The sequence below is a fragment of the Suricata suricatta genome, chromosome 17, assembly GCF_006229205.1.
Source record: "Suricata suricatta isolate VVHF042 chromosome 17, meerkat_22Aug2017_6uvM2_HiC, whole genome shotgun sequence".
NCBI classification, from domain to species: Eukaryota; Metazoa; Chordata; class Mammalia; order Carnivora; family Herpestidae; genus Suricata; species Suricata suricatta.
Window position 1 is genome coordinate 17,115,306 of NC_043716.1, and position 11,404 is coordinate 17,126,709.

Below are 11,404 nucleotides of genomic sequence, written 5' to 3' on the forward strand. Positions count from 1 at the left end.
GCACCCCCGCCCCCGTCCGGCCCCGGCACCGCTAGCCGCTCGGCGCCCGCCCGTGGGCCCGACATGGTGAAGAAGCGGCACAGCTTATAGGCGGAGAGGAGCAGCGTCAGGACCATGGGCGCGGGGCGGCGGGGGACATGCCCGGTCCGGAGGGACAGGGCCAGGCGGAGCGACCCGGAACTTGAGAAGAGGGGGACAGGAGAGGAGACCAGGGAGAAGAAGGTGCGGGAGAGAGGGATAGATGGAAGGGTACTAGGCAGGGGCGCTGGCCAGAAGTTTGGGGGAGGGGCGGGGGCGGGATCTAGGAAGGAGCTTTTGGGTAAAGGGAGGCGGGCGCAGTTGTAGAGGGTGGGCGGGAGGAGCCACAGGGGAGCAAGGGATGGACCCAGACGCCAGCAGGTCTGGGAGGCAGCAAGGAGAACAAAGCGCGGCACTAGCCCGGAGGTCTGCAGCAGCCCCGCCTAGGAAAAGCAGCAGCTCGGGAGCTGACACTCCGCCCCTCGGTCACGTGGGACTCCTCCCCCTGCCGCCCGCTTAGCCTCTCAGCCAAGCTTTCCCCAGCCACGCCACGCCCTGCGGAGGGGCGGGGGAGGAGACTCGGGGAAGAAGGTACAGAGCGATAGGACCGCCTCCTTTCCCCACCACCCCTGTCCCCGAGCCCCCGGACACTGCCACGTGAAGGCGACACCGCGGAGCCTGCCCCTAGCCCTGACCGTGGTCAAAACAATCATAATAACGATTCGGTACAACTCTCGAGACCCTCCGTGCCTCTTTCTCCATTAAGCCTTGCAACATGCCTAGGGGGTCGAGATTAGCGTTCCCGTTTCACAGCCGAACCGACGGACTGAAGCTCATAGAAAAGAGATTGCCCCAAGTCACACACCTCTCTGATTAACGAACAGAAAAATTCAGTTGGAAACTCCAAATCATTTCTTCCAGGTAGTAGAAGGATTTCAGGAAGCTTGTGGCCCCCAGACGGTGGGCACAAAATCAGGCGTTCTGAGCCAGGGGCGTTTTCTGGAAAGAGGGACGCTACTTCTCAAGAGAGTCTTCAAGTGCCGAGAACTAGGCTATTATTTACCGATGGGGACACCGAACGTTGAAAAGGGAGCAGTGAATTTGTGGGAGACTGAGGAAACAAATCCAGTCCAAACAGTTAATATTCACCCAATTTGCTGTGCTGTGAAGACCAGCTTGGGGAAATCAATGAACCCAAGGGATGAAACTAAACACAAAACTGGTTTTTTCATGATTAAAAAACAAAATTCCCCCAGGATGCTTACCAGCATTCCTTCAACCTCCCACTCCCCTTTCACTGCCCTAAATACACAGTGGGTGGGTGACACACTCGGCCAGGGATGTGTCTGATCAAACAGATCACAGATAAACAACCATTAATGGAGAATGAAGTTGGGGCTGCTCCAGGCCCGGGGCATTTTGTCTGCTTTAGCTCATGTAATCCCAACACACCAGGAGACAAGCAAGCATTCTTAGTCTCACTTTACCAAAAAGGAAAACGAAGGCAGGTAAAACAGTTTGCCCCAGGTCACGCAGCCCGAGAACGGCACGGTGGGCCTTCTCTCTGTCCTCCAGACCCATGGTGCTAGTCCCCTTCTGACATGACGCTGAGCTTGGCAAGAATCCTATTCACAGTTCTCCCAGGCCCAGAGTTCCAGGAATGTGACCCTTTGCAGCCACTGGGGTCTGGGGCACTGGGGGCCGGGCCAGAGACTGAGCAAATAGAGCAGCAGAGAAGGCAGCTCCTCTCCTCTGACTCCCGCCCTCCCTGCCCCCCCTCTACCCCCCACATCACAGTGGAGACGGCAGGGGGAGCGTAGAGCCCAGTTACACCAGCCAGGCTAGAAGCTGGTGGCCCTGCCATGGCCTTCCCAAGGCCCCTCCTGATGCTTGCTCTGCTTCCATGGCTTGTTCTGGCTGACCAAGGTAAAAGAGGGTGTTGATGGCCGGCTGTTTGGGTCAACAAAGGGTGGGCGAGGGTGGTCTGGACTTGGCCATGGCAACCAACATCTCCTCCCCACAGAGTCCTGCAAGGGCCGCTGCACAGAGGGCTTCAATGCTGACAGGAAGTGTCAGTGTGATGAGCTCTGCTCTTACTACCAGAGCTGCTGCGAGGACTATGTGGCTGAGTGCAAACCCCAAGGTGCGTCCGGAGGGGCTGGGTGGTCCCAGGGTCCCCTCGGCAGCTAGAGACTCACCACCACCCATTGTGCCTGCAGTGACTCGTGGGGATGTATTCACTCTGCCAGAAGATGAGTATGGGGTCTACGACTACCCTGAGGAGATCAGAGACAACAGCAGTGTCCTCCCACAGCAAGGGAGCACCACCCAGAGCCCCCATCTGCAGGGCCAGATCGAAGTGTCTCCTGACCAGGAGGCCTCTAAGGTACCTTTCCTGAAACCTGAGGAAGAGGCCCCAGGGGCTACACAGGGGACCTTGGGGCCTGAGACCTCTGATCAAGACATCCCTGAGTCCCCCGCGGAGGAGGAGCTATGCAGTGGGAAGCCCTTCGACGCCTTCACTGACCTCAAGAATGGCTCCCTCTTTGCCTTCCGAGGTGACTCCAGGGGCAGGTGTCGGGGGGTGGGGGTCTGCCCCCTGGACAACCCCTCCCTCTCACAGCCTCCTTCACCACTCTAGGGCAGTACTGTTACGAGCTGGATGAAAAGGCAGTGAGGCCTGGGTACCCCAAGCTTATCCGAGACGTCTGGGGCATTGAGGGCCCCATTGATGCAGCCTTCACCCGCATCAACTGTCAGGGGAAGACCTACCTCTTCCAGGTGCCAGGCCCAGGGGCCAGGGGTCAGAGCCAAGGGTATCTAGGCAGGGGTTGAGGGCTGCTGTGCCCAGGATTCCGGTGGGCAAGATGGCTGGATCACAGCCAGTAGTCCCTGCCTGGGGCTCTTGAGGTTGGGGAAGCCCAAGGCTCCAGGTCTTGGGCAACAAGCCTGGAAGCGGGACAGCTGCCTTGGGTGGGGCGGCCCGGCCTGGGCCCCGCCAGCCACCTTCTCACTCCCTCCTCCTTTTCTACCTCTTAGGGTTATCAGTATTGGCGCTTCGAGGATGGTGTTCTGGACCCAGATTACCCCCGCAACATCTCTGAAGGCTTCAAGGGCATTCCGGACAATGTGGACGCAGCCTTGGCTCTCCCTGCTCATAGCTACAGTGGCCAGGAGCGGGTCTACTTCTTCAAGGGTATTAAGGGAGTGGGTGGCCGAAAGAGCAGGCAGTGGGGCAGTCTGGGCTTTCCTCCACACTCCTCTACAGGGATGCCTCAAATTACGCTCACTACCCCTAAGCCCCTACCAGGAGCTCGTCTCTCCAGCAGCCTTGGCGCTGGCTTTCCAGCCTTGCTCATGAGCCTGTCCCCATCCCACTTCCCCGCACAGGGAGACAGTACTGGGAGTATGTGTTCCACCGGCAGCCCAGCCAGGAGGAGTGTGAAGGCAGCTACCTGTCCGCAGTGTTTGAACACTTCGCCCTGCTGCGGCGGGACAGCTGGGAGACTCTCTTTGAACTTCTCTTCTGGACTAGCTCCTCTGGTATGGATGGAGGGCAGGCGGGCGAGCCTTGCCCTCTCATCAAGAGGGCTGGGATCTCCAGGGTAGGGGCAGGGCAGCGCTGGGCCGGTGGGGGCTGTGATTACAGAGCTAGGGATCAAAAGCTGTTTGCTCAAGCCAGACTTTGCTTCTGTTGACCTTTGTGGGGGAGGTCCACCTGGACCCCATACCTTGGACTTTGCCTGGCACAGCTGAGGGCACAGCCAACAGGAGGAGGGGCTATGACTGAGGCACGTGGTGGGGGTAAGCAGTGGAGGAAGGCTAGGGGAAAGAGCACTAAACAGGGAGTCAGAGTGCTGGGGGGCTGCATTCTGCCATGAGCGTGCTGTGTCCTTAGGCAAGATGGCCCCAGATGAACTCTACAGGCCCCCAATGCTCCCTTAACCTCTTCCCTGCCACAGGTGGTACTGGTGAGCCCCGGCTCATCAGCCAGGACTGGCCAGGTGTGCCCAGGCAAGTGGACGCGGCCATGGCCGGCCGCATCTACATCTCAGGCTCAGCTCCCCAGTCCTGGGCCAAGAAGCAGAAGTCCAAGAGGCGTAACCGTAAACGCTACCGTTCACGCCATAACCGTGGCCACGGCCGCAGCCAGAACCACCCCCGGCAGTCCCGTTCAGCCTTGCTGTCTTGGTTCTCCAGCGAGGAGGACAGCCTGGGCACCTATGACTATGACATGGACTGGCTTGTGCCTTCCACCTGCGAGCCCATCCAAAGTGTTTACTTCTTCTCAGGAGGTAGGAGCCCATGCCATCCCTGTAGCTGGTCTAGCCGGGGTCTTCCCTGCTCTCCCTGTTCTGCATGGGCTGAACATGGCCCCTGGGAGGTGACTCCAGAAAGGCAGGCTGGGAGCCCTTAGCTGCGTTGTCGATGTCCACGTACCCTTCCAGGAGAGACTCAGCTCTTCCTTCTCAGGGCAGGAGTGGGCAGGGCCAGGCCGGGTCTCACACACCCTCTGCTGACCTCTCTTTCAGACAAGTACTACCGAGTCAACCTTCGCACACGGCAAGTGGACGTTGTGAGCCCTCCTTACCCACGCTCCATCGCCCAGTACTGGCTGGGCTGCCCAGCCCCTGGCCACAAGTAGGCATCGAAGCAAGCACAGCTGGGCCCTTGACTGCTCCCCCCTCAACCTCTTCTTCCCAGCCCAATAAAGTCCTCTTGGTCCTGAGTTTGACTACTGTCTTGACTGGGGTGGACAGGCAGAGACTGGGATCTACCTGGGAAAAGGAGGGGAAGCTGGGCTGTCCCGAAGTCTTGGGGGAGGAGAGTGTCATTTTGTCCAGTCCATGTTGGGCTCAGCCTTTCTCCAAGAACTGGAAAAGCTCTGGGCTGGTGGGGGGCGCCTCACGAGTGCTAGGGCAAGACCCAAGGGTAAGCAGGGGGTAACATCTGCGGTCTCCCCATAAGCCTCCTCATCCTGTCCAGCTTCACCAGCCCAGCCCTCAGCTGTGGCACAGGACCGCATCTGCTGTCCTCTGAAGGCAGCCAGCACCGGGGCACCGAGGGCTCCCAGGGGGCACGGGAAGCACTGGGAGCGCTGGAGAGAAGGATTCCTTTGGCTTCCTTCTGGGAAAATCCTGGGAGGATTTTCACAAAGCACAGGCTTTCAGACACAGACAGTGGAGTTCGGGGTGTGAGGAGAGGGGTTCGGGCCAGCTTCCTTTGTGAACTCCTGGAGGAGCAGGGGCCAGAGTTTTGCCCCATCCATATCCGCACAAGCCCTGTCCCTGGCCTCCGCTCTTTCCTGTGGGACTTCTCTGCTCCTCCAGCTGGAGGTGAAACCTCTCCCCTCCTGGAGGCGGGGCTGGCCTTCTGAGCAGGATAAAACCCCACAAGGAGGGGTGTGGTGTGGGCACAGCCTCAGCATGGCCCTCGGGCTCTTCATTCTCCACCAGCTCCATGGCCAGCCCTGTGGGTGCATCCTCAACAGGTGACCTGGTAGGGAAATGGTGGGCAGGGGGAAGACGCGACAAACGGTGTGCTGGGGGAGGAGCTGAAGCAGGGGAGTGGAGTAGGGGCCTCAGGGTCCACTGGGGGTTTTGAGGCTGGGATGGAGACATCTGCGGGGAATCCCAGCTTGACCCCGACTCTGGCCCACAGGTCATGCCAGTGGGCTGGGTCCCCACCGGAGAAAGCGGACCACTTTTAGCAGAGGGCAGCTGCTGGAGTTGGAGCGGGTGTTTGCAGCCCGGCCCTACCCTGACATTGGCACCCGTGAGCACCTGGCTCGGGTCACCTGCCTTCCTGAGGCCAAGATACAGGTGAGCAGTGACCCCCTCTCAGGGTGGGGGTCCTCTCACATACCCTCTTTTCCCTGGGTATCCTGCCTCCAGGTGTTGCTTTCCCTGTACCCAGCGGGGCGGGGGACTGGAGCCAGAAGAGATCCCATTTTCCCTTACCAGGTATGGTTCCAGAACCGCCGAGCCAAGAGAATCAAGAATACGAAGGCAGGAGGCCTAAGCCCCAGGCCAGAGCCCCCTCAGAGAGCCCGTTCTCTTCCAGACACCCTCCAGCAGTCCCGGGAGCCCCGAAAACGAGGCCAGTTTCCACCCTCCAACAGCACACCTTGCTGTGCCTCACTGTGCAGACATGCCTCGGGCCCAGCTCCTGGCTTGGGTCCAGCGCAGGCCCGGGCAGGGGCTAAAGCCGTAGCCACATGGGGACCAGCTGGGGCTTCGGGGGTCCACCTTTCTGTAGAGCGAGCCACTCCCCAGTCCTCGTTAGGCAGCCTGTCTGACCTCATCTATGCCTCGGCCATTGTCACCAACCAGGACCACCCCTAATTTAAGTCCCGACCTTGCGAGATCCCTCCTCTGGCCCTGCAGCCCACCCCTGCCCATTAGGACTGAATACACGAGAAGTGGGTCCCCTTCCCTTCCTTTGACACAAGGGAGTTCCATTGGAAGGAAGGTTAGCTCAGGGGTCCCTCCCCTCCATCGTCCTCCAGGCCTGCCTAGAGTCACCAGCTACCCAGAGCCCTGCCCCTCTTGGGGCATATGCCCATCACCGTGGCAGGAGGTACCTTCAGAGAGGTGAGGTAAGGGCCATGTTTTCCACCTCTCACGCCAGGCGTGGTCCCCAATTCTTCTCATCCCAGCTGACAACTCTCCTCCTCTCTCTCTCTCTCTCTCTCTAAAGAATGGGCAGCCGCCCCTCAGTTTCAGCCCATTAGCTGCTGAGTGTGGTGGGGGAGTGCCGAAACCCACCTCAGGCGGCTGGGAACCCACCCTTTCGTAGCCCAGGCCCCCTTTCCTGACCTACCTCCACCTAGACAAATGAATCAGAACCACGGATCTGAAGAGGAAGTGATATTAGAGTCATACAGGGGAAGGAAGAGCTCCGGGCTTATGTTGATTTAATTTTCACAAAGATCAGATTGGCTGCCCTCTGACCTGAGGCTGTGGAGACAACCTGACAGATTTAGCATGGGGCGGGCGGGCGCGCGCGGCAACACTGGGTTTTTGTATCGCTGTCATCTGTAATGCCAACTAATCTCCAAATAAAACCCCAACTCTATACCTTAATCTGGATTGTTATGTGCTGCAAATGAATGGGGTCAAGAGCCGTTTGCTTTTGAAATGTATTTCCATCACTTAATCCCCAAATAGGGTCAGGTTCCACACAGACACTGGGTGGGCAGTATTACCCAGGCTTCTACTGGGATTAGTTAGGGGGACAGTTAACCGAAGGGCTTAGGCTCTGGCTGACAGCGCCTGGGGAGATGGGAGTCTGCTGGCACCTTCTGTTCCCGCTCCCACTGATTCTAGGACACTCTGGCTGCCTCCACTTCTGGAGCTCTCTGCTTTGGAAAAGCACAGAGTTTGCAACGGACCTAAACTGAATTCAAATCCTGGCTCTGCTATGTGACCTCACAACTCTCAGAAAGTCCACGAGCCTGCAAAATGGGGGCAGTAATGTGTCTTCTCTCCATTTTGGGCATGAGAAGCAATGATGTTAAGCGAAGGGCTTCGTGTAGTGTGACCAGTTATAAAATCTCTCAAGTCACCAAGTTGCCTCTCCCTCTCCTGACACAGCAGACTATGGGAAACGGGGAAGGTCCCAAATGTCTTGTTCCTCTGGCTTCCTGCCAAGCACTCCCCTTTTGCCCTGGGAAGCCCTGGGTCCAGCCTGCACTGGAGAAAAGTATGGGAGGGCAGATGGAAGAAGCGGCGAGAGCGGAGTGCCCTTCACTGCAATGAGAACCAGGTCAGAGGCCACTCGATTGCTGTCTCTGGCTCTGCTCTTGCAGGTGAGAAACCACTCCGCAAGGTGAAGGTCACCTTGGCAGGAGCTAGGTCTTCTACATCTTGACCTCCAGAAGCTAGCACAGTACTTGGCTCATAAAGCAGTTCTCAGTAAGTGTTCAAGGACACAGAAGCTGGTTGGCTTGCGAATAGGGGGTTCAGATGAGGTAAGGATCCCATTTTAGTGAAAGGTGTGTGTGTATGTGTGTGTGTGCAGAATGACCCCAATCTCAGTATGAGAAGACACCCTAGGTCAGAAGCTGTTTGAGGGGGCCTGCTCTTGACCTAACATTTGGAAGTCTTCCAACCTTCCAATCCAGGGATCTGGGGGTATGAAAGCCTAAGGCTATGTGAGCACACAGGCTATGTGGCCCACAGAGTTCAGCACTAGTCTAGCCACGAATCCCCACAAAACTTCAGTGTATCTTCTAAAACTACACTGGCTTGCTAGAAACATTATAAAATGACACCCACACGTTTTCTCACGGCTGACACTTCTTTTAACCAACAATAAAAATTCTAAGATTTCACAACAAAGTTATCTATGGTGGAACAGAAGGCCCTAAATCCTCCCTCTCCTTCATGTATTATCTGGAGAAGCTCAGACTGGCTACGTATCCAACAGAAACTGGCAAACGTTGTAGAGCAAATGTCTACTCAGCCAATGTTCTAAGACCAAAAGAGTACCCTGGGGGAAAACAAAAGACCACAGAAGCTCATAGCATGAACAAATGGAAAGGAGTATATTATTACAAACAGACCCTGAACAATGATCAGAACTAAGGAATCTTTGGGCTTCTGTGTTATCACAAAACTTGAAATAAAAATACAGTGGGTACAATAAATATTTATTGGGTAAATAACTATTGCTAATAGTTTTTAAGGACGCGCATACAGATTTTACCACTCTACCATTAATCTAAGTACTTGGAAGTTTAATGTTACACAGGGACTTCAGAACAACCTAGAAGTCTTTGGCTCCCTTTATAGAAGAAGAACCACAGCCGGTCAACTGATCTCTCTCAGCCTCAGTTTTGTCTTCAGGAAAAGGGGCCTAAAACCATTTCTTCTTCCAACCTCCAGGATGGTGTGAAGGCCAAAGGCAACCACGGAAAGCAATTACTCAACTGTGCACATTTACAAACTATTTTTCGCACCCCAGCAAATATTATAAGAACCTACATAAAAAATCCTCCATTAGGCTTACACATAACAATATGCACACAGACTCATGTGTCTGTATTCACGTGTACGTCTCTTCATATTCACATATATAGCTAACCTGACAACAGTCCGTATTTACAAAGAACACCCCCCTTTATTAGCGAAGACAATCCACCATCGGCATACTCTTCCCACCAACACACACAAAGACCAGAGATTTTCAACTAAAAGCACACATACTGTTTTTTGCCATCTGAATTGGTTTCATTTTTGGAGGCAGAGCAAAGGGTGATGTGAAGGTGGGAAGTTTAAGGAAGGCTGACGAGTGGCAGAGACGGGCAGAAGCATTCAGAAAATGTGAAAAAGGCCGGCAGAAGGAAGAAGATGAAGACAGAAATGAAGATTCCAGAAAGGTAGCTCCCAATTTCACTGTTCCATACCAACCCGTCTTTCTCTTATTTGACGTCCTGTGATGGGTTCCTCTTCTGGCACAAACTGGAGAATGGGAATCCTTTGGTTTTTTTGGAGCTTACTGATCTCAATTATAGGTCTGCATCAAGGATATACGGACTGAGGAGGGTCACCATCATTTTGTGCATTTGAGCAATTTCAAGGCAGTACTGTCTGCTTCTTGGAAGTCCTGGATTCTATGTACTCCTGATGGAGAACGCTGGCCTCAGCAGTGCCCAGATGGACTGGAGAAGGCAGGTGGGCACTGGGTTCAGGAGAAGGTACTGAAAGACCAGTTCTTTTCAGTTGTTGCCTGAGTCTCTGTTATAGCCCCTCTGGAAATTGACAGAGGATGTTCCCCTCGCCCCCCCCTCCCCCCGCAACCACCTGCAGGAACAGCAAGTGGCCTTGGTTTGGCCCTCTGTCTAACCAGAGCTGAGGACAAAGAGCCTGGTAGGTTGACTGAGAGTCAGTAACTGACAGCTGGGAGCCTGGGGCCTCCCAAAACCTGGTCCAGACTTCGGTGGAGAACTATCAAAGCTCTCCCAACTCGCCTTCCATCACCCGCACCATGACATACAGCTCGGCCAGACCCACCACAGAGGCCACGATCAGTGCAGCCAGTACCCGCTGGGGAGAGAGAGAACCAGGCTTAGGTCAGCACCCAACTCTGCAGCCTCCAGCACCTCTAGTAAGGATGGGGGGATGGGGGGAAGGGAAGAAAAGAGGATCCAGATTCTCTTGAGATTATGATGTACCCCCATGACTGTTGGACAGCTCAAATGCTCCTCTTGTTTACGGCATAAATACCCATTTAACACCTAACTTGTTCAAGGTACCTTCCCATACCTTCCTCCCTCTTCTACCAACACCCCCACCTGGGCACCCTGCCCTGCCCAGGGTCTACTTACGGAGGCCATTTCTGTGAAGATATACTGGCTTCCAAGGTAAGTGCAGATGAAGGCAGCTGCTACCGTGACGATAAAGTTGAAGATGGTGACGACCAGAGCTTTCACTGATCGCACTGTGGGGAAGAACCCAGGGAAGACACCTTTAGATCAGCATCTCCAGGAGACCCTCTTCTCCCAGGGCTGCCTCCCCCATCAACTGGGTTTCCCTCTGGCGGCAAGGCTCAAGCTTGAGCCCAGAGCACTGGGGTGGAAAGAAGTGCTATGAGCAACCCCTTCGAGGGAGAGGCTTTAGCAATCTGATTTGCTAGCACCTTACCTTGCTTGCCCAGTTCACTAAGGGTCCCTCCGTGCCTTGAATCCTGGGAAAAAGAAAACACAAATGATTTCAGAATAGAAGCGGCTCAGAGGCAGCCTAGAGAATATCCATTTGTCAGTCTCTGGGCTCTGCTCTCTTTATTCCCCAACACGTTAACTCTGCTTTTCCATGGATTCTGTTGTCTGGGACAGCAGACAAGAGAGGGACAACTGGATTCATTTCAAAGAAAGGGCACAGGCTCCCAGTACCCATCTAGTCCTCTCCTGCGCCAGGGTAGGAGCACGCCACAGAACAACAGGGAGCCCTGTCAGGAGAAAGGCGCCAAGCCTTATCTCCATCTCTATGACCGTTAAGAATTAGTCACCATCTGAACCCAGAGTCACCGTAGGTGAGTTGGCATTCAGATTAGATTTGCAGGCAGCACAGAGCTTCTACAGTCCCTGAATAGTTTAAAAACCAAGCTTCTGGGCAAAGCATGCAGTATTTAATACATAGTAGCAGAATATTTACTATTGAAGCTTGAAAAGATGTGAGTTCTTTGTGTGCAATCTTTCATTTATGCAGGTGAGAGGGTTTTCTTTTTTTTAATATTTTTACATTGTAGTACTTGTTTTGCTTGTTGGTGGTGTTTGCTTATTTAATACATTCTGTCAAGGACAGAAATTACATGCTGTTTTTTTTCCCCTAGGGAATGTGTCTTAGGTTTTTCCCTTATAATTTTCTTTACTTTTTTTTTTTTC

The 11,404-nt window shown here is 54.7% G+C and overlaps 4 protein-coding genes across 5 annotated transcripts in view; 2 read left to right on the forward strand and 2 right to left on the reverse strand.

Moving 5' to 3' along the window:
* SARM1 (sterile alpha and TIR motif containing 1) overlaps window positions 1-485 on the reverse strand; it is a 22,431-nt gene extending 21,946 nt beyond the window's left edge. The window contains exon 1 of the mRNA XM_029927511.1: window positions 1-485. Within this exon, the coding sequence (XP_029783371.1) occupies window positions 1-116 (116 nt within the window). The 5' untranslated portion in view covers window positions 117-485.
* A 1,353-nt stretch (window positions 486-1,838) lies between these two features.
* On the forward strand, window positions 1,839-4,747 carry VTN (vitronectin). The gene is made up of 8 exons (XM_029927962.1): window positions 1,839-1,944; window positions 2,042-2,161; window positions 2,238-2,576; window positions 2,660-2,799; window positions 3,058-3,214; window positions 3,409-3,561; window positions 3,981-4,313; window positions 4,551-4,747. The coding sequence occupies exons 1-8, from the start codon at window positions 1,881-1,883 to the stop codon at window positions 4,661-4,663; spliced, it is 1,419 nt and encodes a 472-aa protein (XP_029783822.1). The 5' UTR covers window positions 1,839-1,880; the 3' UTR covers window positions 4,664-4,747.
* A 731-nt stretch (window positions 4,748-5,478) lies between these two features.
* Window positions 5,479-6,362, forward strand: SEBOX (SEBOX homeobox). Its single transcript, XM_029928935.1, has 3 exons — window positions 5,479-5,509; window positions 5,680-5,840; window positions 5,982-6,362. The coding sequence occupies exons 1-3, from the start codon at window positions 5,479-5,481 to the stop codon at window positions 6,360-6,362; spliced, it is 573 nt and encodes a 190-aa protein (XP_029784795.1).
* A 2,182-nt stretch (window positions 6,363-8,544) lies between these two features.
* Window positions 8,545-11,404, reverse strand: part of TMEM199 (transmembrane protein 199) — a 5,058-nt gene continuing 2,198 nt past the window's right edge. The window contains exons 4-6 of one of the 2 annotated variants that reach the window (XM_029927707.1): window positions 10,665-10,707; window positions 10,349-10,461; window positions 8,545-9,721 (exon numbers count right to left, since the gene is read on the reverse strand). In XM_029927707.1, coding sequence (XP_029783567.1) covers window positions 9,635-9,721; window positions 10,349-10,461; window positions 10,665-10,707 — 243 coding nt within the window. In that variant the 3' untranslated portion in view covers window positions 8,545-9,634. Of the gene's footprint in view, window positions 10,068-10,348; window positions 10,462-10,664; window positions 10,708-11,404 lie in introns of both variants that reach the window. The other variant, XM_029927706.1, reaches the window with a different exon arrangement.